The sequence below is a fragment of the Cervus canadensis genome, chromosome 13 (genome assembly GCF_019320065.1).
Source record: "Cervus canadensis isolate Bull #8, Minnesota chromosome 13, ASM1932006v1, whole genome shotgun sequence".
NCBI classification, from domain to species: domain Eukaryota; kingdom Metazoa; phylum Chordata; class Mammalia; order Artiodactyla; family Cervidae; genus Cervus; species Cervus canadensis.
In genome coordinates this window covers 27304453-27331428 of record NC_057398.1, presented here as the reverse complement: position 1 = coordinate 27331428, position 26976 = coordinate 27304453, and the positions used below count along the sequence as shown (strand labels likewise).

General features: G+C 52.0%; 1 protein-coding gene across 6 annotated transcripts in view; it reads right to left on the bottom strand.

Annotated features, from left to right (window-relative positions):
* Positions 1-26976, bottom strand: part of KAZN (kazrin, periplakin interacting protein) — a 1309958-nt gene that overhangs the window by 41841 nt on the left and 1241141 nt on the right. For 2 of the 6 annotated variants that reach the window (XM_043485112.1, XM_043485115.1), the window contains 5 exons: positions 26347-26517; positions 17892-18081; positions 15677-15807; positions 12722-12772; positions 11159-11282 (listed from right to left, as the gene is read on the bottom strand). In XM_043485112.1, coding sequence (XP_043341047.1) covers positions 11159-11282; positions 12722-12772; positions 15677-15807; positions 17892-18081; positions 26347-26517 — 667 coding nt within the window. Of the gene's footprint in view, positions 1-8756; positions 11283-12721; positions 12773-15676; positions 15808-17891; positions 18082-26346; positions 26518-26976 lie in introns of those variants that run through there. The other 4 variants (XR_006272546.1, XM_043485113.1, XM_043485116.1 and 1 more) reach the window with 4 other exon arrangements.

Here is a 26976-nt window from a genome sequence, read left to right as displayed (position 1 = left end):
TCAACTGAGCTATGTAGTATCTATTTAATTTCTTTTAAAATAAAGAGTGCTTTGGTAAGGCTCATTTTGGGGGCCTTCTTGCAACTTAAGATGCTACAGGAAATGGCAAGGAGAAAACTGATGCTGGTCATGGCCATTCCTCATGTATCCTGAAACACGATTCCTGGGGGTATCTGTATCCAGGGCTGGTGGCCACCATGCTCACTGCAGACTGACACCCCTTTCAAGCCTATCAGTATGTTTACTGGAGCCTTGGCACAAGGCAGAATATCCTAGGAAGTTTCCGCCTATTTGGGGAAGTGAGCCTCTCCCTGCTTTTAGATGAACTCCTTTAATTGTGACACCCCTTCTCTGCCTCCCTCTAGGACTACAATTGTTCTAAAGGCTCATGGTTTTATCAGGTTCACTCATATCTTCTTGGAAAATGGTGTAGGGCAATAGTCTGCAGGACCCCAATTCTTAGCCTTGTTCCATTGCTGACTACATCTTCTTGGGCTGTTTATGTTGCCCTTGGGGCCTCAGTTTCCTCATCTGTAAGGTTGAGACAGTAACACACACTTCATATGATTTTGGTGAGGGCTATGTTAGAATGATTTGTGTTATCTCAGTGTTTATATCTGCATCCTCAGCCCTTAGCCCTAGGCCTGGCACATAGACAGTGGTCACCCAGTGTTTGTTGAATGACATACCGAGTGTATGTGAAGTGCCTCCACGGCAGGCCCTCAGTGATAGTCAGCAAGTCATATAGTACTTTCCTCTCCCAGCTTCCATCACTACCTATTCACCCCGCTCCACCCCCAGCCCCAGAAGCCAGTCTGACCTCAGTCCTCCGCCTGACCCCCTCTCCATGTCCCTGGGCCTCTGGGTTACAGCTGTGTCCACTTTGATGACTGTGCCTCCTGCTAGGATTTCTGGGAGAGCAAGGAGTCATCCTTTTGTGAGGCTCATCTGCACCTTCACCCGAAGGTGAAGCACTCCCTCCCCTACACCCTCTCCATCTCCGAGTCCCATGAGCCCGGCCAAGCCCATGAGAAATGGTCTAGTGGTCCAGCTGGGCACTCAGGCTGCAGGTGGTCTGACCCCGAGTCCTGCCAGCCATAATTGGCCTCTGGGGCCTCAGGATTCCTGTGCTGATTCCAGGCTTCTGAGGGACCTGCTACTCCCCAAACACCCTAAGCCCTGGGGACATTTCTTGGGGTCAGAAATGAGTGGTCCCCCCGCTGCCTGGCTGCCCAGGGAGAGATGGGCAGGAAGGCCCTCTGGTGAAGGAGGATATGGGCCAATGAAATGGGGATCTATGACCAGGCAGGCCCAGGGACTCTCTGGCTGGGGGGAAGACGAGGACCGTCAACACTGGACCAGCTCACAGCGAGTCCAGATGGGAGGTGATGGAGCCAGTGGTCTGGAGACATATTGGGGTCATGGAATTTTTTCCCCCCAAAAGATACCCTCAAAGCTCAATAGAAGACCCTGGTTCAATTCCTGGGTCAGGAAGATCTGCTGGAGAAGGGATAGGCTACCCATTCCAGTATTCTTGGGCTTCCCTTGTGGCTCAGCTGGTAAAGAATCCACCTGTAATGCAGGAGACCTGGGTTCGATCCCTGGTTTGTGAAGATCCCCTGGAGAAGGGAAAGGCTACCCACTCCAGTATTCTGGCCTGGAGAATTCCATGGACTCTATAGTCCATGGGGTCACAAAGAGTCAGACACCACTGAGTGGCTTTCACTTTTCACTTTCAAAGGATACCCAGGTGGTGCTAGTGGTAAAGAACCCCTCTGCCAATGCAGGAGATGTGGGAGACTCGGTCTGCTCCCTGGGTTGAGAAGATTCCCTGGAGGAGGAAATGGCAACCCACTCCAGTATTCTCGCCTATAAAATCCTGTGGACAGAGGAGCCTCTGGGCTGCAGTCCATGGGGTTACAAAGAGCTGGATACAATTGAGCACATACCAAGGACACTAAACTTAAGCAAAGTAGATGCTGATATTAAAGAATTGGGGTGTATCACATGACATTTTTGGCTTCTCTTGAAAAACCAGGAGCTTTGGAAGCACTGGAGCCCGGCGTGACTGCTTCCTTTAGATTCAGTGGGAGGGGGCTGGTGTTAGCCCAGCACAGGGCTGGCCATGAGGGTGCTCACAGAGGTGGGTCCTTATCATTGTCACTCAGACACTGCAACGGAGACCCTCAGAGCAGACAGCGGCAGTCACTCCACTCACCTCCCCCTCAGGACCGGCTGCGTGGTGTTTCATGACGACTGGCTGTGAATGGACTGTGTCCTCCCCCGAAAGGTGGACACAGGTTCCCAGAGGCCCATGTTACAGATGAGGAAAGTCGAGCTCTGCCATATGCCAGATGCTTTTACCCACTTCTGATTCCATCTTTGCAACAGCCCTGTGAGGTAGGCAGTCTGATTTCCATTTTACAGAGGGAGAAACTGAGGTTCAGAGGGACTGAGGGACTGGCTTAGGGTCACATAGCTGAGTGCCGGCTCTGGACTCAAACCCAAAGATCTGGCTCCAAAACTTGGTCTTTCCTCGACTCCTCTCTCCGATGGCTTGTGTGTGTGTGATTAGTTGCTCAGTCGTATCCAACTCTTTGCGACTCCATGGACTGTAGCCGGCCAGGCTCCTCTGTCCATGGGGATTCTCCAGGCAAGAATACTGGAGTGGGCGGCCATGCCCTCTTCCAGGGTATCTTCCCAAATCAGAGATTGAACCCAGGTCTCTCGCATTGCAGGCAGATTCTTTACTGTCTGAGCGGCCAGGGAAGTACCCCCCCACCCCCAATGGCTTGGTTTTGATCAATTCTGCTGGTTCAGGCTATCACTAAAGTGAATTTGTGTTTCTTAAACAAGCGTGAGGAGATGGAGGGGCCCTGTAAATGATTCACCATCCCGAGATGTGCTCTCTGACCCTCGGTTTGCAGACAGCCCTCAGATTCCCCCGCCTTGCAGAGAGCTTCCTCTTCTGTCACCAGAGCGCTGGTCCCCATGGTGACAGCTGACAGAGAGCCTTCTCCCCTCCCTGGCCCGGGTCCTCCTGATCACGGGTTCCATGCCACCCCCAGAAACATCTGCTGACTAACAAGGAAGGAAGCTGGTGCTCCTGGGCAGGCGTGGGGTCAGTTTGGATGTGACTCTGGCCCCACTGGCCTGTCCCAGGGAAAGCAATTAGGCAGCTCAGAACTGGTCGGGGACAGGCAGGTGGGCCAGATGTCTGGCAGGGTGGTGTGTGCACTTCTCTTCCTGCCCCGGGGCCCTGTTGCATTAGACTTGGCTCCTCTGTCTACACTTGGGACAGCAGCAAAATGAACACCTGAGACTGGAATTTCTCAGCCACTCTGCAGGGGCCTGTCTGCCTCTGCAGATGCTGCTCACTGACTCAGCTTCTTTCCAAGCAAAGGTGATGCTCAGAGAAAGGTTCTGGCTCCACCTGGCCCTGCGCCCAGCTCACCTCACCTCACTTTTTTTTTGGGCTGTGCCCTATGGCATATGGGATCTTAGGTCCCCGACCAGGGATTGAGCCTACGCCTCCTGCATTGGAAATGCAAGGTCTTAACTACTAGACCACCAGAGCGGTCCCTCACTTCACCTCTTCAGGCTCATGGAGATCCCACATGAGCCACGGGGGCTTCTGTGGCTAAACCCTGTCAGAAGTGAGTCTGCTTGTTGTTGTTGTTTAGTCACTAACTCGTGTCTGACTCTTTTGCAACCCCCTCACCGTCACCCACCAGGCTCCTCTGTCCCTGGGATTTTCCAGGCAAGAATACTGGAGTGGGTTGCCATTTCCTCCTCCAGGGGATCTTCCCGACCCAGGGATCTAACCTGTGTCTCCTGCACTGGCAGGCGGATTCTTTACCACTGTGCCAGCTGGGAAGCCTGTTTAGAGGTCACCAAAGAACCACTGCTCAGTATCTCCAAGCACAGGCTAAAGGGGACTGTGGAATCATCCCGACAGCCCCACAGAGCGCCCCAGGGAACCAGGGTCAAAGACACAGTTCTGTGCTCAGTTAAGTTTAGGAAACACAAGGTAGAAAGCAGTGAACTATTTTTCTTCACTTGCTAGAGCCTTGAAAAGCTAGTGTTCATGTTGAATATACTTTGTGCTGCTTCGCTCAGTCGTGTCTCTTTGTGACTCCATGGAGCCTTCCAGGCTCTTCTGTCCAGGGAATTTTCCAGGCAAGAATACTGGAGTGGGTTGCCATTTCATTGTTTCTAAAACTTATTGACCCAGGGATATTTTTTTTTCTCCAGCTGAATCTTGTGGTCTGCACCAGCTCGGGGCCCTGGCCTGGGAGTCAGTAGGCTCAGGTTCCAGAATTGGCTCAGCCACTGATGCTGTGCCTGGCTGTGATGTGAGGGGAGTGGGCGAGAGGCCATCAAGAGCCCTCTCGGCTCTAAGACTCCTGCTCCCTCGAGCCCTCCGCCTGGGCTGGTCCTAGTGGCTGGGGTGAGTTACTGAACTAACCTGGGCCAAGCCTTGGCGTGTTCTGCCTGTTCTGCCTGTCTCACAGGGCTGGTGAGAGGCCAAAATGAGGTCATCCTTGTCACCATTGTTATCATCATGGTTATGGCTAACATTTATCGCTACCTGGGCTAAGCCTTTTATACATAGTAACTCATTTGCAGCTGCTTTGACACTATCTTACTGTTCTTATGTAGAGGTGAGGAAACTGAGGCACAGCCTGGTTAAGGAATTTGCCTGTGGTTACTAGGTAGCAAGTGTCAGGACTGAGGTTTGCACCCAGAGAGTTTGTCCAGAATCTACATCTTAACCTTGACCCTAGCCTGCCTGTGAGAGGGCTTTGTAAACTGTAAAGTGCTGTGAGCTGGGAGTGGCATTGTTCAATGCAGTCTCACTGTGGTTCATCCAGGGGAATGTGTCTGGCCTGGGAGGATGTCCAGTCCTCAACTTGCAGGCTTTCAGAAGTTGGGGGGCCCAAGAGTGGCCCCCACTTCCCAGTTCTGCCAGGGTTGAGCAGGGAGGGCCCTGTACCATCTCTCTCTGATGGGGAGGAGGGTAGGCAGGGAAGTCTGGGGGTGCACTTGCGTGCATGTGTGCTCAGTCGCTTATGTCCGACTCTTTGTGACCCAGTGAACTGTAGCCCTCCAGGCTCCTCTGTCCATGGGATTCTCCAGGCAAGAATACTGGAGAAAGGTTGCCATTTCCTTCTCCAGGGGATCTTCCTGACCTAGGGATTGAACTCAAGTCTCCTGCATTGCAGGCAGATTCTTTACCATCTGATCTACCAAGGAAGCCCTTCCTATCTCTGGTTGAACTTAAATCTATTCAAATCCTGGGGAACACAGGCCATGAGGCCAGTGCTTTCCAGGCTCCAGAACACAATCAGCTGGCATTTCTGAGCCCACAAGGAGGAAAGGGTTGTTACACCAACTTCACAGGTGAGAACACACCAACTTCACAGGTGAGAACACCGAGGCTCACAGGTTAATCGACTAGCTTGAAATCAGATGCTGGTCCAGAGCTAGAGCAATTGATTACCCAGGCCTGGCCTGGCCTGGCCTGGCCCAGCCCCACCGGTGGCCTGCAAGGGTCCTCCAGATGGAGCAAGACATGCAATCTTAGATTCTCTTGTTTAGGTGCAATTAACTGCTAGTGCCTGGTAACCCATTAAGAAAACAGTCAAAGATTTCCAAAGCCTGAAACTCAGAAATGCAAACAAGCAGTCAGCCAGCGTTTTCCAGGGACTCTGATTCAGAAGCATGGCTAATGCTCTGACAATGTCAAAGGCTCCCCCTTGGGACATGCTAGGGACTAGGAGTCCTGCCATTTTCAAGAAGGAAAGGTCAAGGTTTTCAGTTGCTGCTATTCTTGCTTCTTAGAGATTAATCCTCTTGGGATAATTTTCTTGTGGATTCAGTTTGTTGGGGAGGTAGAGTGCAGGGGTTCATATCTGCGCATTTTTTGGTAACTGGGCTTTAAGGCACCACATAGTTGTGGCTCAGGTATGGGTTCTCCATGCACCAGCTGGCATCAGGATATGTCCCCTCAATCTCTGTATACAGTGACACTTCCCTGGTGATGTGCTATGACTTCGCTATTTCAACAACTTCTAACATTGGGTCAAGATCAAACCCCTAAGTTATTTTTAAGCTTATAGGGCATTCTTTTATATTATAAAATTATGAACCTATTCTCTTATAATAGGAGAAGGAAATGGAAACCCACTCCAGTATTCTTGCCTGGAAAATTCCATGGACAGAGGAGCCTGGTGGGCTACAGTCCATGGGGTTGCAAAAAGTTGGCCACGACTGAGCATATCAGCATCCTCTTATAAAGTTAATCACATATATTCCCACTTGATTCTTCATCAGCACCAGGTTCCTTTTCCTTGGGCACAGGTGGGAAGTCAGGGGGCATGGCAGGTTCTGCCCCACCTGATGGGGTTTGAGTTGAAAAAGCTTGAGTCGTTTGTTCAGAGCAGATGAGAGAGGGGGTAGGGTGTTTGGGAGGAAACGCAGGTTTTTGGTGAGAAGGCCTGTTGATACTTTTAAACTCATATAGTCACAGGCCCGATGATGCCATCTCCTGCAGCCCCACTACACCTGGATTCCCCAGGAGCCCAGGTTGAGTGATACACATAGCAGCTGCCCAATAACCTTGCGCATAGTTGTTGGGAGAGGCTCCTGGGACCCCCGGGCCTTCCTGTAGCCAGGAGGGGGCCTCCCCTCTGCCCCACCGCCTCGTCCCCACCAGGAAGCGGCAGCTCTGGTACCGAGAGGGGTTCCATAGCAGGGCAGACGGAGGCCATCCCCTGCCTGAGATGGAGAGCTCGTGCTGAACCACAGTGTGTTTTCTGAGCCTGGTAGAAAAAGACTAACAGAAATAGACTCTGTCACAAAAGCCAGGAAAGTGCTAGGCTGTGCCAGAGGCTACTGGTGGGTGAAAGTAGGGGTGGAGTCAAGTTCAAACCAGGCCCAGCAGAGAGACTGGAGGCACCCACAGAGCTTGGTCCCAGCCCCTCACTGCCCACTCGAAGGAGTCTTTCAGGGCACTACAGCCTTGCTAGGTTGGAAGCCCAGTTCTGTTTCCTGGCTCCTTGATCCTGGATGATGTACTTTGCCTGTTTTCCCATTGCCAATGGGGCCTTTGGAGGGTTAACTGAGTTAATACATGTCAAGCGCGGAGCATGGAGCTTGGCCCATGGTAAGTGCCCAACAAATGTTAGATGTTATTATTGTTATCACTACTATTAGGCCTGCCAGCATGGGTGGGAGAGCACGCAGGGGCCACTGTGGACAGCCATGCAGGCTGCATACTGCGTACCATCCACACAGTGGTAATGCAGTGCACAACCTGTGCAGCTGTCCGTGGATCCTGAAGACAGGGCAGCCCTACTCCAATTTCTAATATAGTGACACTTGAATTTGGACCCTTTGGGGCAAGGTCTGGAGATTAACCAAGGAGGGGAGTGTGGCTTTTGAGTAGAGCTATGTGGATTTGAATCAGGTGTGGCCTGGCCCTTGAGAAGGCCATGGTATTGCAATACCGACGGCAAGGATCTTGACCAGATCACTCCTTTCTGGGCCAAAGCTTTCCCTCATCTGTTCAGTGTAGGGGGTTGGGTTAGTTTTGGGAAGGCAAATTGGCTTTCTCTTTGAATGCCAATGCTGATTGATTGGCAGTGGCTGTCGGAGGCTTTGTAAAGTGAAGACATGAGAGGCCATATGGGGCTGGGTGGGAAGGGCTCTAATTGTTCAGTGATGTCTGTTTTGAGACCAGGGAGAGAGGAGCTGTGGCACGTGTGTTCGGGCCATTCACGCGCCTCAGATAACCACGCTCCCAGTGGTTCTCAACCCTGGCTGTACCAGAGGAGGTTTTACCACACTGATTCAGCAATATAGCACCTGGCATTGGTCATTTTTTGTTCTGAAAGCTCTGCAGGTGATTCTAATGTGTGGCCAGGTTGACAGCTACTGGGGCACACGCCCCTCAGTTCCTGGCAGTCCTGCAGTCTGTAACTTCTCGGCATGGTCTATACATTTATGGCACTTTGAGCTTTCTTCTAGTAGAAATGCAAGGGGGGTTAAAAAGGCTAGTCTTTCAGTCTTACTGCTGGAGAGGATTTGTTTTTAAGTTGGGAAGCAGAGGCTGAAGGCACAGCTGTGATTGTGGATTGGGGTATCCAGGTGGCCTCTGAGTTCTCAGGCTATACTACGGAGTTTTCATTGCGGGAGGACTGGGTTTTGCATCTGGGGGCGGTCTCATGGGGCTCAGAAAAGCCCAGCCCACTCTGGCTTCATTAGGGAAGCCCTGTGGCTCCTTTAATTTCTCTCTCAAGCTCCTCTCAGTCCCCAGGGAAGGCAGGAAGTCGGGACAATGCAGAGGCCCACTGAGGTCTGCAGGAAGTAATGTGCCCCAAACTCACAGGGGCCCGTTGTGGGTCTTTTGAAGGAGTGCTGGGGGGAGAAGGAAGCAGATGAAAGCTGACTGGGGCCACTGGGCTGGAGAATGCAGGGTCAGGGCGCCAGGCTTGGAGGTGGTGCCTTAGGACCACGGGCAGCCCTGGATGCTGATGGCTCCTCCAAATTACAGTCAGGGTGGCAAAGATGAGATGTTTCTGGGAGGCCACCCCAGCCTCAGCCCCTCCATGGGCCCAGAATCCAGCCAGCTTTCCTCGGCCCCTCCCATCACCCCCACAGGACCCAGCCCTGAAAGTCCAAGGGGCGGGTCATGCCGGGCTTTGCCTCCCACCCGGAGTAAGATAGAAGCAATCAAATAACATAGAATTCGATCATATTTTAAAATAAGCTTTATTTAGATTTTTTTTTATATTTTATATTTGCATCCATGCCTTCAAGAAACCTTTCCCACGGGAAAGGTTATTTTCATCTAATGTTACCCATAACTCATTCGCTATTTGACGTAGTTCTCTTAAATAAATCATCCTTAGTAACTCTTAGAATTATCTCCTAATTTACAAAAACTGAAATGAAAAGGAACTACTAAATCATTATTACCAGGAGGGGTTGCAACCTTATTTTCTTGTAAGTAAAGGGAAAAACAATAAAAATCAACCAAAAGGGAAAAAAAAAAATTCATGGGGGGAGAAAAGCATTTCCTAAAATCTCTCTCGCTCCAGCTGCTCTCCCTCACCGCCAGGCTTGGTGAAATGGCTCAGCCAACAGAGCCCAGAAAGATCCTTAGTAGGTACCCTGCCTACTTTAGGTACCTTTTCCAACCCCCATCAGGTCAGAAGGAAAGGGAGCAGCCGACTGGGGCTTTTCTGTTTTAGAGACTTTGGAAAAAATATCCTATCCCTTCTGATAAGAGATGCTTCAGCATTTAAAAATCTCTTTGTTTCTTGGTAAGAGCTGCAAACATTACGGTTAGCAGAAAGCGCAACTACTGTTGTTTAGAGGGTGGGTGAATTGAGCTGTTAGTAGTTAAGGTGGTTCAGAGTGGGAATTCGAAGGTCAGAAGAACAGGAAAGGCTAGTTTTAGGCCATGGGAGAGCCTGGCTTAGAAGCTCACATGTTCTCCATCACCCGGCCTTACAATGCTCATAGTTCCTTTGCTGGTGAAGCCTCACTGGGACCAACACTGCTCCCCAAATAGGCAGGCATTTCTGCCAGCCCTTCTCTCCTGGGGTGAGTGGGCTCAAGCTGCTGTGACAAGTTGGAGGACAGGGCCTGAGGAATCCCAAGAGACTCTGTGAGGTGTGGGTGGAGGAACCAACCAGAATAGGGAGGGCAGAGGTGCTGGATGCTGTGTCTCCAACAGCCCTCCCCCTTGAGATGGGTGCCTCCCCCATGACACCTGCTTGGCCAATGTGCAGAATTAACCAAGGATGAGAGAGACACAGCTGCAGGGAGGGGTGGGGGCCGCTCCAGGACCTCTGGGGAACCCACTTGTGCCGAGTGTCCCTGGGGTCCTACCCTGTGGTCATGCGGTCGGCTGTCTTGCCCTGTATTCAGCCTCTCTCCAAAGACAGGCCCAAGAGAAGGTGACCACAACATCAGGCGCTCTGTTCACTGAGGTCAGTGCTCTGTGTTTCAGATAAATAAATATGTATAGAAAGGCCTGGAGAGAGCTCTAGGTGTGAGAAAGGCAGAGCACACTTTCCATGCAGGGGTGGGACAATGGGGGAGAGAAAAGAAGAAAGAACAGAAAAAAGCAAGCTTGGAAATCCAATGGTCCCTGGGTTCTGGCCACCCTAAACTCTACCTTGCACAGTTTGGCAGCAGCATGATCATAGAACAGACAAGTCAACAGAGAACCCGCCTCCCGCCCGCCCCCGTGGAAAAATATACATTCCAATATTTATGTAATAATTTAGCTAGAATAAGTCTTCTGCATTTGTGCAAATAAATTAAATGGAACAATTTTCTTTTCCCCGTAAAGAAAGAAACGGCAACGCAATTTAAAAACTGGCAGGGCATTAAAAAGAGCCCGTTTGGCCTCTGACAAGCCCAGACGGGACAGGGCCCCTTGGCCGGGCTTGCAAGTCTCTGCAGAGAGTGGACCTTACCCTGATGACGATGGCCTTTTGGGGTTAAAGTGACTTGGGTGTGCCCGAGAACAGGGTCTGGTCCCACGCGTTCACACTGGAGGGGGTAGGCAGAGTAGGGTGGTGGTGGGGGGGAACATCAAAAACAGACCACATCCTCAGGGAGACGGGCTCCAGAAGTAGCAGTTTGGACGAGGGACATTTACAAGCACAGAGGGCACAATAGTTTTGTTATTTACAAATACACAGCAGTCCTTCAAGTTTTCAAGTTTCATAAAAAGGAGGCGGGGAGGGAAAGGGACCAAAAAAATCCCCCAACGAACCGAACAAAAAGAAAAAAAAAAAACATTGAAAAAAACAAAAACAAACCCAGATTAACAACACAACTGTATCGCTCCAAGGACAACAGAGAGTTGACATGTTCACACACGGTTGTAGTATGTACATCAATTACAGAGGTGACGACGCAGGGGAGGGGCCCACGTGAGCAGGCTCGGCCACACCCACGCCCACGTACGCGCGAGATCGCGCACACACACACCGCCATGCACGCCCAGCCGCACACCGCCCCCCCCCCCCGCTCGCACGCACGTCCACACGCACAGACACGCCCGCTGGGCAGCAGGCGAAGGGAGGCGGGTATCACCAGTCCGCGTCCTCCTCTATGTAATAATCAGGGGCGGTACCATCAAAGAGGCCGGGGTCGAGGGACTTCCGCTGCTTCCCTCTGGCGAAGACACGCGAGATGGAGCCGAATCCCATCTTCTCTTTCTTCTTTTTCCGTTTTTGGTCTTCAAGATCCTCTAGTGACTGTGGAGTCGGGCCAGGTGATGGATGCGGTGGGGAGAACAAAGAAAAGCTGAGCTGGGGCGGAAGACAGGTAGGGGTGGGGGTGGGGGGCAGGCAGGGTTGGGGGGCGTCCATGGGTAGAGATGCTAGGGTCTGCCCCTCACTCACTGAGCGGACTTGGGCCTGTTATAGAACCTCTTGGGGACAACACTAGGACCCATCCAAAACTGTCATGAGGATGTCACTAAAGTGAAGATAAAAAAACGCTTAGAACAGCGCCTGGCACATAATAAGCATTCATAACAGCTGCTGTATTTAAATTCAGGGTGCTGTCCACAGCCTTCCTGTGCTTGTAGAGGGCTTGCAGAAGCATGCCCATGCATGCTGCCACAGCTGGCCACAGGGCCCATGAGATGAGCCCTTTGGAAAAGGGGGCGTTAGGAGAACACCGGCAACCAGGGAGGAGAAAACCAGAGCTTCATGTCAGCCAAGAGCAAGGACCCTGGACCTTAAGGTTCCCAGGTCTGACAAGTACTATACCCGTACTGACAAGTACAGTACTGACAGGAAGCAGTACTGGCCTCGGTAGAGCTGGGAGGCCAGGGTTAGGTTCTGATCTTGATTATGTCACTACCCGGGGAAACCTGGAGAGCCCCCACCTTCTCTGAGCCCAGTTTCTCATCTTGTGATGCAGGGATTGTTAATAATGACAAAAACAATGATGAGAAGGAGGAGCTCTTTCTCTCAGGATAACTATGGATTTGCAGCTTTGCAAACTGTCAAGTATTTTATACAAAGATGCAGGGTGGTGGTATTGGTAAAAAAGGTGGAGGTTAGAGTAATGGTTCCTCAAATCACATCAGAATTACCTTAATTCCAGCCACCTTCCCCACACCCCAACCTGGCAGATTAGAATCTCCAGGGTGAAGGGCCTAGGAATCTGCAACAGAAAAATCTTCACTGGCAGACCCTGGTGCAGACAAGCAGTCCAGAAGACCAGCGTGTGGGAACCCTAAGATGAGAGAGCTGACCTCGGAGAACCCCTCTGATCCTCAAATCCATGTTTTCCTCCCTACAGCCCCTTTCTCGCTCTTAAGATAGTGTACTGAAATGTTAAAAATGAATTTTAAAAAGTTTCCCGTAGTAACAGGTCCAAAGAGCCCAAGGCCCCTGTCACCAGCCTGTGGCTGCCAGGAGAAGACACTCAACAGGGTTGCATGGAGGACGTGGGATGCTCTTAGTAGGTCCACAGATCCAGAAGAGGAGGTAACAGGGCAAATCCAGCTGCTGAGCCCAGCTCATGCACCAACCCACATGTGACTGAGGTTGTGGCTTAACTCCTCTCTGCCCTGGGTGCCCAAGTATGGATGTGGGAATGCTGAAGGCCCAGGGGAACAAGTGAAGTCAAGGTCAAGGAAGGGTCCAGGGAGGGCCTGAGTGGCCAGGGAAGGCACACCTACCTGTACAATGGGGTTGTGCAGGTTCTTCTGAACTGGGCCGGGACTGTCGCCCTGTAGCCAAAGGAGAGGAGGAAGATGAAACAGCGGAGACACACAACATATGACAACAGAGGTGGCCCGTGGATCATGGGCTTTTCCGTGGAAGGAAGTCATCCCTGCGGGACTGCCCTGCCTCTGGGGAATCCACCCTCCACCCCTAAAGTAGACACGTCCCAATGGCTCAATCATGGCACCTCGGGTTCATGGAGATGCTGCCTGGACCAGGGATCCTGGCCAGAGGCCCTGAGGTGATCTGCCCGTTCTGGCTTCTTGACCCCTATTACCCTCTGACCAACAAATCTGTCACTCAAAGGCTTCTAAGTTCCTCTCCTAATTGACCCACTGAGTTAAAACTGAAAGTTGGTTACACTTGATGCGTTTCATAAAGAGGTATAACTTTATAGAAAAGCACAAAAATAAAGAATTTTGGGACAGGAATACTTGTGAGACTATGTAGCCTCTTAGTAATATTTCCCCCACAAATAACACAATAAATGTCTTATTGTGTGGAGGGGCAGACAGGGCTCATTAGCCTGATTTACAGATACACAGAGAGGTTCCAAACAGTCCAACATTATAAAGCTAATTAAAACCAGAGCTACAACTCAAATTCAAGACCATCTGTTTTTTCTTGGTCTAGTGCTCCTTCTGAGTGTGCAAAAGCCCTCACCGTATCCCAGAATCAATCTGCCCTGCCTGGGGTTGGGGCATAGATCACTGGGATCACAAAAGTCGTTACTGGGTGACTCCTGGTGGTCATTTCCAGAATTGCTGGTAAAAGGCAAGAAACAGAGCATGTGTCACCTGAGTCAATGTCCATCTTCTCCAGCCTCTCTGTGCTGAGTCCCCACCTCTGCTCTAAATAAGTGACCACAGCATGAAAGGATGGGGGTTGCTTATGCCAGGCCAGGCTGTTCTTGCAGGTATCAGGTCAAATGCCTGAGAACTGAGCTATACCTGGAGCTCTTTTCAGGTTCTTCTGGCTTACCTGTATGCACATCTATTGAGATGGGGGATGGAGGTGGTTGAGGGAAGGCAGGGATGGAACAAACAGTAGTTTAGTCTTTAGTCCCATCTCAAGGTTTGCAAACAGACTATCTATCTGCCAGGCAGCTAAGGTAGGTTGGTTCTGTATAGAGCCATCTTTGCCAAATTTATGGGTGAGAGAATGAGGCTGGAGCCCAATGACATATCTACATATAGACTGGCTTATGAAAGCACCCACTGCCTAGCAGCAGGGCCCTGTGTAAAGTGAGCTTGGGAATAAACATGCCAGACCTGCTCTCTGTAGCAGCAGGTTATGTGCCAAGGCCAAGTTGCGCAAAAGGCTAGATTTGAGCCAAATGCAATTCATGAGGCCTTTAAAGAACACTTTCTGCAGGGTGGATTTCCCAGTGGCATTTTGACTGTCAGAGCCCCACTGGGAAGACAAAATATGGCCCTTGGGAAGGTCTTCTTATTTGAGGTGTGCTCAGATACTACGGGGTCTCTGGCCCACAGTAAGAATGAATGGCAGTGCTGGCTGTAGGTATAACTCAGCAGCGACTCCTCAGAAAGACAATAATGTCAGAGGACCCTCTACCGGCCAAACCTTCCTTGCCTTGGTTCTGTCAGGACAGCCTCTATCACCAGAATTCTCTCCTGGGAACAAGAGAAGAACAGATGGCTTCCTTTAAGCCCCAGTGAAAACAGAATCCCAGTCCTGAGTGGGATTCAGGCCCCCTTCCCAACCTCATTTGGCTTCAGGAGGCCCCGGCCAGCAGTCCTGTCACCCACACCACCAGGCTGAGGCAACTCATTTCAAGTTTAGTCTTAGCAATTAAGTGCTTTTCATTTTTATTGTAGATTTGAAAAAAAAAATTGCTTCCATTATGATTACTAATACAGAAAAGTTACTGATTTTTATCAATTGATATTCTACCAGTACTGATATATACTTCTCATTATTAGTGTAATGGTTTTTCAGGTTATTCTCTTGAGGTTTTCCAGGTAGATAATCACCCCACTGGCAAGTAACAGTTATTCTGTCTTCCTCTCCCACTATATCCACCTCATTTCTTTTTTATTATCCATCTCAGTGGTTAATAGAACAACATAAACCGAGTTTTTGAGAAAGCTTGTCTGTGCATTTGAAGACCTGACTCTGCTGTGTCTTTAGGACATGGCAGGGGAGCCCCATGGATTATTAACCACGTGATGGAACAAATATGAAAAGTGGTCCCCATACCCTGACCCCAGTGTTTCATGTTCGAGCCTTGATGTGGAGGCTTCCTGTCCTCAGACGCTTGACCCACCTGCCTTTGTTTACTGCCCCCATTCCTGGGAAGCCTGTCTCCCCACCAGTCATCAAGAGTTAGGTGGCTACTGACCTGCACCTCTTGGTAGCTGGGACCCAGTATACAATCAAAAAGCATGTGATTAAGTAAGCAAAGCAAACAAACTTAGAACAAATTCACTGGATGTCTCTCCAGAAGCAAAAACTCCTGGAGATTAAAAAAAAAAAAAAAGTCTGGCTGATTCCAGGATGAAGGACCAAGAGCTGGTTCTACGGGGAAATGGGAGTGATGGTGGTGGTGAGATCCCGAGCTCGGAAGGTAGTCTGGGAGGAGACGCCCATGGTCCCAGACAGCCCACCACAGGTAAGCCCAGGCTGCTCAGCCCCCGTGGCCGACCCAGGCCCGCCTTCTCTGGGTTTTCCTCGCCCTCCCGGACACAAGGAGCCAACAGGCCTCATTTCTTTCTCTCCCCACATCCATCTCTTCTTGCAAAAGGAAAGAACAGAACAGGAAATGCCTCCGCCAGAATGCTCCCTGGGTGGACGAGAGGAAACAGCGGGTAGGTCTTCACCCCTCCACCCCCACCCCTGAGGTTTCCAGGCGGGGCCCATGGCCCGGGCCCTGCGGCTGCTGGCCTTACGTTGCAGAGGGAGTGTGTCCGGTGTCGGGGGGAGTTGATGTCGCTTGGCGTGGACGACCGGTCGCCTTCGGCGGCAGATGCGTCGGAGATGACAGAGGGCTGCCGGGAGTGGCAGGGGCTTACCCTGACTGCTGGAAAGCAGGGACAGTTGGTGAGTGGGGGAGGGAGAGGATGTTCATGCCTTCACTGCCTTGCAGGTTGTACAATCCATTATACAGATGGGAACACTGAGCCATATAGAACAGACTTGCCCCGCTCTCCGCCCCTCTATTCCACAGCCCCACACATCACCAGAGAACTGCTGCTGGCAAGAATCTCCAGTCCCTGGATCCAACAGGCCCCCTCCTAACCAGGATGAAGAGAAGAGGCAAAGTTTTCAGGCACCTTGGTGATGGTTTTTCACAATGCTCCTGCTGCCTGGATGTTACCTAGACCTGGTGCAATCCTAACAGCTGGTCAATACCAGCTTCTCAAGCAAGAAGCCTTGAAGCCACCATTGGCTCCCCTCTCTCTCTCACTCCCTCACCCCACAGCCAATCAGCTGCAGCACCTCCAAACACAGCTTTAAATCTGGCCACTTCTCTCTAGCCCCACCACCACTACCCTAGCCCAGGTCACCACTGTCTCTTGCCTAGAAGACCATGGCAGTCTCCCAGATGGCCTCCACTCCTCACTGCAGTGAGAGCCAGGCAACCGGTCTCATTTTACCTGGGGGTAGAAATGCAGTCCTCCTGCAAGCGAAGGGATTCAGCCCTGCCCACCTCCACCCAGCCCCAGCTCATGTCACACCGGCTTTCGGATGGTGCCCGACATGCACTCTTTCCCTCCTGCCTCAGCCTTCCCTGGTCCTGCTGCCCATAGGGCACATTCTCATCCTTCAAGTCTCAGCCTGACCTGAGAGAAACCTCTTCCCCCCAATTATCAGCTCTCCCCACCGTCTTTTTTTCCCCATCAAAACACCTGCTTTCTGTTGATTTCTTTCCCTGAACTAAGATCTGTAATCATACTTTGTCAATTTAGTTACATGTGTTTTCTGTCTTCACAGCTACAATGCCAGCTTGATGAGGGTGGGCATTCTGGGTGTCTTATACATGTCCAACCCCGGAACTCGTGGTACCTGGCAAGTAGTAGGTGCTCAGTTAATAGCAGCTGAATGCCTGTAAGCCCACCAGAGTCCCCCCCGCAGATCACTTTCCTGGCTGTTGGCGCTGGCCCTGGATGGAGGAAGCACTTACTGCTGGACAAGACTGAGGGCCTATGGTGTGCACGTAGCGCCTCAGCAGTGAGGGCTACATTACTGAGAGGCGATCCTTGCTGCCAGGGGCCCTAAGGAGGAGTGGGGGTGGGGTGGGGTGGGTGCCTTTGAAGTCAGAAGCTTGGGTTCCTAGCTAAGTTACAGCAGGACCCACAGGCTCCAGGAGCGAGCTACCTGTCTCTGACCTGCACCTGTCACATAAATGCCACTCACAGGAGGGACAAAAAAATGGACCCAAGTGTGCTGCAGATGTGCAGAGAGGTTTGGGGCTTGTACTGTAGCCGGTGGATCTGGATGTTGACCAGAGGCTGAGCCCCTCTCCCCACCAGTGCCTGGAGCAAACACCCCTAACATTTATTTCTGACCTTTCCACACATCCAGTGATTATCTGGAGCTGTCAATCAAGGAACTCTCACTGTCTCCCTTGCCAAAGGATGCCCATGTGATCCAGACGGGGAGGATCAGTGTGTCCAATGTCTGACATTGTGATTGGTCCAGGGGTGGGCATATGACCTGGCTGGCCAATCAATGTAACCACTCTCTAGACACAGTGATTGGTTTGAATATAGGCATGTGACCCTGGCTGGCCAATCAGAGTCCGTCTTTGGGATTTACTATACACAGAGAGAAAGATTTCTCTTAAGACTTTAGAGCTGCTGGGGCCCTACAAGCCAGAAACTACTGGAGACTGTTTCCTGCTTTGTAGCAAGAAGTAGTCTAAAGATGAGGCCAAATGGAGGCAGGCAGAGCTGAGGGATGGAGCGAGTCAGACCCAGATATTATCTGAACCTTGGTATCCAGCTACACTTGAGGTCCATCACTCGGATTTTTCAGTTACCCTGAGCCATGGCCTCTGCTGCTCCCCACCAAAAAAAAAAGCAGCTGCAGTGTGTAAAAGAGGATGCTCGCCTCTTGAGATGCCTCCACAGCTGTGGCTGGGCCAGGCTGGGCTGGACTCACCTTGCCGGTCCGCGGGGTGGGGGGGATGTGAATGGTAGAGAGTCTGCTGGCTCTGTCGGATGGCTGCGGTCAGCGGGAGGTCTGCCTGCACCACCCACTCCTGGTTGCCATTAAGCACCGTCTCGCCGGGCATGGCGAGTGAATGCCGCTTGGGGACATCCTTGGTCAGTGTGGCTAAGGACTGCTTGGCCTGGAGAGAGAGTCGGGGAACAGGAAGAAGACCATGTGATCAAGGGGACTCCTCTCTGCCTACTGCTGGGCCGTCACCCACCATCCTGAGAAAGCCAGGCATCTGACACACCAGGGCATGTCCAGCTCTGCACCACCTGCCAATCAGCACATCACCTGTGGTGTGCTCTGGGGTTAGTCATCCTTTACTTCCTGCCAACACACAGTCAGACCACAAAGGGGGAGGGAGGACACTCTAAGGGCCAGCTGGGATTTGAATGAGATGGTAAGAAAGTGGTGTTTTGCCCTTTTTTCCTTGTGCTAAGTCACTTCAGTCATGTCCCACTCTTTGCGACCCCATGGACTATAGCCCACCAGACTCCTCTGTCCATGGGATTCTCCAGGCAAGAATACTAGAGTGGGTTACCATGCCCTCCTTATCCCTGACCCTTTTCCCCCTTACCTCCTCCCAAATTCAACCTGTGATGACCCCTTCGCAAGGTGCTGTGCAACACATGCTGGGAACAGGGCAGACCCTCAGCCTGGCTCTCAGGATTCCATGAGAACACGTGAGACACAAGGAAATCTGGGACACAGGTGTGGGGCTGAGCTTGGGCAGGTGATTATTCACCAATAATCAGACAGGTCTTCCTTTCTCTGTCTCATGGCTGAGGTCACAGAGCTTTGGGTTAGCTCCCCACCAGGGTATGGGGGGGTGGTCTTGTTAGAAGTCATCCCAAATTATTCAGGGAAGAAAAAGAGTACATATTAGAAATGTATTAATGCCTAGTCTTCCCATCGTAGTCAATTTCTGCTTCCCCACTTACTCCCCCAGGCTCATGCCAGGGGAGGGGCCCATGGGCTCGAATTGAGAACAGATGGCAGGGCCACCATGAGTGCTGGCTTTGCCCCTAATATGAACACAGATGAAATGGAAAGACTTCATCTCATCTTTCTCCTAGCTCCAGAACTTTCCATACCCCAAGACCCTGGGCTCCTCCAGGCAGAGAAAGAGATTCCAGCTGAGAAATGAAGTCCTTGGCCTAAAGCCGGATACAGCCTCATCACATTGACCAGCTGTGTTATTTTAGATAAATCACTGCCTTCTCTGAGCCTCAGTTTCCCCATCTGTGTAATGAAAAGTTTGGACCAGTCTTTAGTGTTCTCTCTAGCTTGGATATGCCAGGAGTCTATGAAATCACTTCCCTTCCACTTCCAGCCCCCAGGGAATATAAACCCCCTGGGCAGAGAGAGGCTGAGTTGAAGGAGTCAGCTTCTCATCCACTAGCCAGGCGATAATCTCCACCTGGTTTAGAAAACTATCATGTACTCAAGTGTACAGCCCTGGGTCTTAAGTAGGGAGTGCAGGATTAGCTGTGCTTGCCAGAAGGTAAATCAGAACTCAGAGAAGTTAAGGAACTTCTCTAGGAGTGCACAGCAGGCATGACGTCAAAGTTGGGCCCCAAGCCTGGAAGCCCCATGGTTGTCTATGGCGCCCACCCTCCTCTGGGGCAAGGAAATAACCAGCACAAGTGATGCAGACTCTGGAGCCATGAGGCAGAGAGTGGGGTGTGGCTGGTCACCACAGGATCCCCAGCACCTGGCTTGGGGCTGGGCACAACGAGTGAAGCACTCAGGAAAACTGCAGAGGGAGTGGAAGCAGGTCTCTGCCACGTCCAGGCAGACAGCCCAGGGAATCTGCGCTGTTCAGTTACTACAGGAACAACGGGGCAATCCTTTTACTGAAGGAAGGAGCCAGGCTGGCTGTGTCTTGGAGCTGCCGTGTGCCTGCAGCAGGCCCACCAGCATCATGGACGCGTTTCCTGGACCACGGCGCCTCACTGGGGACCACACCTGCTCTCCCCACAGCTGTCTGTGCATCTGGCCTCCCAGCCCTCCATCCTGGCTCCACTCTGTGTAGTTGGCGGCCCCACTCCCTGGCTTCCTTCTGCCCGACCCATCTTGGCTGCCAGACAGGTGGGCTCTGGTGGGAAGTGAGCGCCTGGTCAGCCTGCCATCAGTGCTGACTCTCAGCTCTGCCCTCTTGCAAGCATCCCCAGCCACGCACATGGAAAACACAGGCAAGTCCAAGTCAGCCCCTGAAATGAGCAGCCCAGCAAGAGGCCTGGGCAGGACCACTCTCCTGTCCCCACCTGGCTTCCTTCTCCCAGGTGGAGCCTCACCTCTGTCTCGGCCTGAGAGCAGCACCTTCTAGGAATAACTCAGCAGGCAACTTGGCATTATTCCTGCCTGACAATGTGGAGGAGCCTATCTTTAGTCCTGTAGGACGGGGCGGGTCTACCTGTGAGTTCTGAGCACAGGAACCTGTCACAAACTGTCCACTCATGAGTTTAAATCTCCCAAGACTGAGCAAAACAGAGATGTGAACTGCAGATGAAGCATATAAAGTCTAACTTAAAATACTTGCATGTACACACACACACACACACACTCTCTCTCGATGCTGCCCTGGATCATTTTTTCTTTTTTTTTGGTGGCAATCCGCACATTTCTCTACTAATCTCCTCTATTGAATGCAGTTCAACACTAGGAGCTCACTCTTCTCTCTGAGCCTACACGCCCTACTGGGCACCCTAAACCCAGTTTTGAGCTCCTGGGAACTGGTGAATTGGCTCAAACACCCTCATGTGACAAAAGTCAGACAGAACACGGAGCAAACTCCATTTCTACTATTTGACTTGCTGTGTAATGTGGAGCAAGTTACTCCACAACTCTGAGCCTCAGGGTCTTCAGGGTAAGATGGGGAACTGAGAGGGATCATTATCTGTAAGTGCGCCCCCTGGAGTTGTGGGACAAGGAAGCCCAGTATAGTGCCTTGGAGCCTGGGCTCTGGGATCCAACAGCCTGGATCTGAGCCCAGCTCTGCCGCTTCCTAGCTGGGGGATCCTGAGAGAGGCCCCCTCGCCTGTGCCTTCACACCCTTGTCTGTCTGATGAGGAAACATGGTTGCTATGGAGAGCACTTGGCCTTTGGTTTAATAAAAAAAAAAAAGGCTCAATAAATGTCAGTGACTGTTATTATGAAACAGTTTCTACTTCACAAGTAGGAGTCAGACACGGAATAATTCACAGGAAGGCCCAGGATACTGTCTGGTTTGCTGTCCAACAGTAGCAGGCTGTTAGGATTATTTATGCCTCTGTGAGATTGGATAATCCAGGAAGTAGAAGGCAGGAGTGTGGAGCCCTGCCCTCCTCCCCCTCAGGTTCCTAACTGCCTGAAGGCCAGGCTGTGTTTCCAGTCAGAGAGTTGGCCTGAGGGGCTTCCCAGGTGGCACTGGTGGTAAAGAACCCACCTGCCAATGCAGGAGACGTAAGAGACGCGGGTTTGATCCCTGGGTAGGGAAGATCCCCTGGAGGAGGGCATGCCAACCTACTCCAGTATTCTTGCCTGGAGAACCCCACAGACAGAGGGGCCTGGCAGGCCACAGTCCAGAGGGTCGTACAGAGTCGGACACGACTTAAGCAACTTAGCATGCCAATTCAGGAGACATAAGAGGCATGGATTTGATCCCTGGGTGGGGAAGATCCCCGAGGGATATCTCTCCCGCCAAAGCTTGGGAGGATTTCAGGGCAGGAACCTTTCAAGGAAACATGAGAAGGTCATGCTCGGGTGGACTCCAGCCGCACAAACGCTGAGTTTGCACTAAAGAGGCATCACGTTGGCTACAAGCGGACTCGACGACTGTCTTCCTGGGCTTACTGTGACCCTGTCCTGGATCTCAGGATGTGGTGGCAGTGGGTCCAGTGCGGAGGCACCAGAATGAGCTGATAAGGCAATACTGGGTCCACACCTTCTCCAAGCACCCCAGAGGGTGGAGAGAGGCCCTATGGGGGACAACGTCAGGCTTGGGCAGGCTCTGACCCTCACATGTGTGGCTGGGGGGGTCTGAGCTCAGGCCCAATGTCGGAGCTGACTGTGGGCAAGGGCTGGTCTGCTGGCCAGAATGGCAGTGGTCCAGGGCTGGGAAGTGTGCTGTGTGGCCGGGCTGATTTTCTTAGAGGGAAGGAACCCAGAGGTGGTGTCCACCCAGTGGTGGCGCCAACCCAGAGCACAGCTGTTAAAAAAGGAACCCAAACCACCCTGGTCCCCCTGCCACTCGACCCTGCCTCTCACTGGTGCTCACTGTGCCAGCCTTGCCTGGGCATGTGACAGCTGTCATTTTTTACATATGAAGGAACTGAGGCCCAGGCCATTCCAGGTCACACGATGACCGGCTAGTAGACAGACAGGACACGAGAATCCACAACTCTTCATCTCGGGGTGGCCTGAGGACAGGATGGTCTCCAACATCAGTAAGAACAGCTAACATCCACTGATGGTGGAAGGTGAGCCTGCCTTCATCCCTCATCACCGCACCTCCCAATCACCCCAGGAGAAAGGTCTTCTACACGTGGACACAGGCTCAGAAAGTTAAGTCACTTGTCAAAGGTCACATGGCCAGAAAATGCAGGACCCAAACTGGGACTGTGTTAGAACTGACCAACCAGGGCGCAAACAGACGCCGAGACGAGGGAATCCCATACTCCATTCTTGAGAAACATCCTGCTCTACAGAGGAGTGGTTCTCACCAGGGCGAATCCTCTCCCCATCCAGGGGACTCTGGGAAATGTCTGGAGACTTTCCCATAGTTGGGAGGTGCTCCTGGCGTCTAGTAGGTGGAGGCCAGGGATGGGTGCTACTGCACAACCGACTGCACTGGATGGCCCACCAGATTCTCTGACCCCAAATGTCAACAGTGTGGAGGGCGAGAAGCCTTGGTAACAGTGTACATAGTAAACTTAAGAATTGTTTCCTGTTTTGGAGAAGCAGCCTTGATACAAAACAACAAAAGTCTAGGCCACCGGGAACCAGGCTCCAGGGAACGGCCTAGCACCTGGGATGGGTGGGGGGGAAGCCTGTGACCTCTGGGCTGGCAGTCCTGTCTCTGGCCTGCTGCTAAGAGGGGGTGTCTCCTCCAGGCCAGCACCTGGACATCCTTTCAGAGGCCTCCCATCACAGAGCGTGAGGACTGCCGGACTCCCAGCTCTGCCTCTCAATTCTCTGGTCAGCTCTGGGTGAGCCTCCTGCACGCCAGACCTGTTTCCACATCTGTGAAATGGGCACAGTAAGAATATACAGCTCACTGGAGTGACTGCTAACAGCTATGGTTTCTTATTAAGGGGAGGAGAGTGTTCTGGGATTAGATAGTGGTGATGGTTGTACAACTTTGTGAACATACTAAAAACCACTAAATTGTACATCATAAAAGGATGAATTTTATGGTATGTGACTAGTCTCTCAATAAAACAGCATGCTGAACAGTTTTTAAATTAACAAAACCGCCACCACAGGGTGGCCTGTGGAGCCAGTGTGGCTGCAGAGGCGAAACTGCTCCTTGGGTGGGAATGCCTAGTTCGGCCAGGAGTTGTTATCAGGAGATGTCCCCTCCCCAAGGGTGGGAGCCTCAGGTGCCCATCACCAAACACCAAGAGAGGTATTCATTTCTTGGGAAGCTGTGTCTTTGTCTCTTTCTTACTCAAGTGAAGCGGCCCTTTTCAGCTGCATAGGGTGTGTGGAGCTGGGTAGGGGAGGGATGATTCCTGATTTGGGACAGGGCCTGCTCGCCCCTCACCTGGCAGCTGCCTCAGGTCTTCAGTGTTGTGGGCACAGGTCACTTGATGAAATGACCCATCACTGGTGCCAGAGCCAGAACTCCTGGAACAGGAGTAAGCAGGTGACCCCAGATGGGCCATTTGGATATCCTGTACAGGATCACTTTAAAAACTGAAGTGAAATCCAGAGGACAAAGGGTTCGGGTTCATCCTCCTGGCAGGGGTCACTGAGCGGACCATTCCAGATGGACTCGTGGCTTCCCCACTGGTTGCAGCTGCCTTGGCCTTGGCCCGTTTCCAAGCTGACCCTCTGCTTCCCCACTGCACCTGTGAGCTCTTGACTTCCTTCCAGTGCACGCGGTGTGCTCGAACTAGCCAGAGCTGCTTTCTGTTGCTTACAACACAAGGACTTGGGGTGCACACGCAGGGAAAGTGCCTTCCATCTGCTCTCGACCTGGCCAGCAGTGCAGTGAGGGGAGCCAGACAGCACTGACCGGAGTCTTGGAGGCCTCCAGGCCGTGAAATTCTGCAATAGAGGGGACCTCCAGGCAAGTGGACACACCAACAACATGGGGGCTGTCATGGGCTGTGTTGATGTGACAGCAAACCCATCACCTTGAGCTGCAAATATTCACCTCTCTATTCACACTTAGCAGAGAGGTGTGAAACTGGCCAGAGTGAGGAGGCAAGAGCCTACGTGCCACTGGCCTTAGGCTCTTAGAACCAAAGCAGGCTGAGTCACCCGGGCATGGTGAGTGGAAGTAGAGATGAGCTGGCTCCTAGTCCTGAAAGACACCAGAGTTCCCCAGCATGCCTGCAGCTCGTGGTCCAAGGCCATGAGGACCCATCTGTCCATCCATAGGACACCAGGAAGACTTGGCAGAACAGCGGTCTTGTCTCACCCTGAGCCCCCTTCCTAGATCTACAACTTGAAAGGTTTTTGTCTCGTCTGTGTGTGGCAGCAGGGCCACTAGCACCACTCACCCCACTGGTGGGAAGATCCCAGAGACCCAGGAGATGGAACTTCCTCTAGCCTGGGAAGCTCTCACCACTAGGGGTCAGCATTGGACATGGAGACCCAGGAGGCAGAGGGTGGGATTGGTCCCAGGAAGTGGCCCATGGATCCTGACCTGCCCTGGGCAACCCCTGGTCCTGAAAGAAGTGACTATTTAAAACCTTCCCGTTGTCATATCATCACTCACCATGTACAGGAGTGGCTAAGTGCTTCTCTTGCATTATTTCATTGAAACCCTCACCAGAGCCCTATAGAGTATATGCAGGCTCCTCTGTCCATGGAATTCTCCAGGCAAGAATATTGGAGTGGGTTGTCATTTATTTCTCTGGGGAATCTTCCCGACCCAGGGATTGAACCCAGGTCTCCTGCATTGCAGGCAGATTCTTTACCATCTGAGCCACTGGGAAAGCCATGGAGTATATGCAGTTATCCCTACTGTCACCTGAGGGAGCTGAGAGCCCGATGGGTGAAGGGTCCTGCCCAAGGTCACACCGCTAGATAGCAATGGGGGCTGTATTTGAACCCAGAATCCATGGCAGCAACCACTGTTATCTGGCATCAGTGCTTTCCAGGAGAACGCTGAGTTCTGGCTAAGAGCCAGGTGGGACTTCCCCAGGTCCTGTCCCAGGAATTCCCCTCCACACTCTCCTCCCACCCACCATTGCATTAAGCCTCTGGTAGTTTCAAGGCTGGAGAAGGGAATGGCAACCCACTCCAGTACTCTTGTCTGGAAAATCTGTTGGATGGAGGAGCCTGGTGAGCTGCAGTCCATGGGGTCGCTGGAAGTCGGACACGACTGAGCGACTTCACTTTCACTTTTAACTTTCATGCATTGGAGAAGGCAATGGCAACCCACTTCAGTACTCCTGTCTGGAGAATCCCAGGGACAGGGGACCCTGGTGGGCTGCCGTCTATGGGATCGCACAGAGTCGGACACGACTGAAGTGACTTAGCAGCAGCAGCGGTTTCAAGGCCCTTTAAACCACGAGGTCCCTGGAGTTTCTCAAACACCTGGTGGGAAGGCAGGGTGGAATAAAGATCCTCACCTCCACTCCAGGACCAGGTAAAGGTCAGAGAAGTTCAGTGAGCAGCCCAAGGTCACACAGGAGAAGGCAGAACAGAACTCTAGGGCTCTGGACCTTGGTTCTGTTGCCTGACCAAGCTTGAAAACACCACCTAGACTCTATCTCCACAGGCAGGCTGCACATCTCTGAGGAAAACACAGTGTTTGGAAGTATTCTGAAGGATGTTTTAAGTTAGAAAAAAATAACATTTTTTTCCCTTGAGGATCCAAGCAATAAGACAATAGTGTGGAAAAATAGGGAAAAGGATATAGAAGCCACTTCTGATCTTACTACCCAGAGATAACCATTATTAATTTTTTGGTGTTTTTCCTCCCAAATGTTAGTGGATGGTCTCCCAGCATTCCCACAGGCCTGGCCCCCAGCAGGCAGATGGAAGGCTGTGTGGTTGATATGAAAAAAAGCAGAGAGAGCATCCCAGGGCCCGCCCCCTGCCTTAGTCCCGCCCCTCCGGACTCCCACCTAAACCCACTGGTATGCCTTGTCTCCTAGCACCTCCTCCTCCCAGAACATGACACCACTTCCGGCAGGTGCCCCCCCCTCTTCCCGCCTATGTGGGCGAAGGGGCGGGGTCTCACCATGGCCAGCTCCGCCTCCAGCTCCTTCATCCGGTTGTCCTTGAGGTCCAGCTGGGAGCGCAGTGCTGTGGCGTGGTCCGTGGCCTCCTTGGCTTGGCGCCGCAGCTCCCACTTCTCGCGCTCCAGCAGGTCCTTCTCCTTAGCCAGAGCTTTCACAGCATCCTCGCTTTCCTACGGGGAGAGGGCAGCATTACCAGGGGCATGGCTGGGGCCAACCTTTGGCCAGGAGATGCCCAGAGGCCCTTGACCCCTGGACTAGCAGAATGTGTGGGGGTGAGGGGCGTCCCCCATGCTCGGGCCCTGGAGAAAGGAAGCCCTGGGTTCAAGCCGGTCTCTGCCACACACTAGCTGGGAGACTGGAACAGAAACAAACCATTAGTAGATGCTCAGCCATTATTTTGTCAGTGGATAAAGGAGCAAACGAATGTCATGGATAAGTTCTTTTAACTCAAGTTTTCGTTTCTCCATATTTGAAATGGGGGCAGGGAATCAACACTACTCCTATCAAAGAACTGTTATAAAGATTAAATGACTCCACGTGAAGGAAAATGTGAAACGGAGTCTAATAAAAGAGTCAACAGTGGGTTTGGGCTTGGTCCTCTGTTCTATTGTTTGGTAATGTGTGTGTCA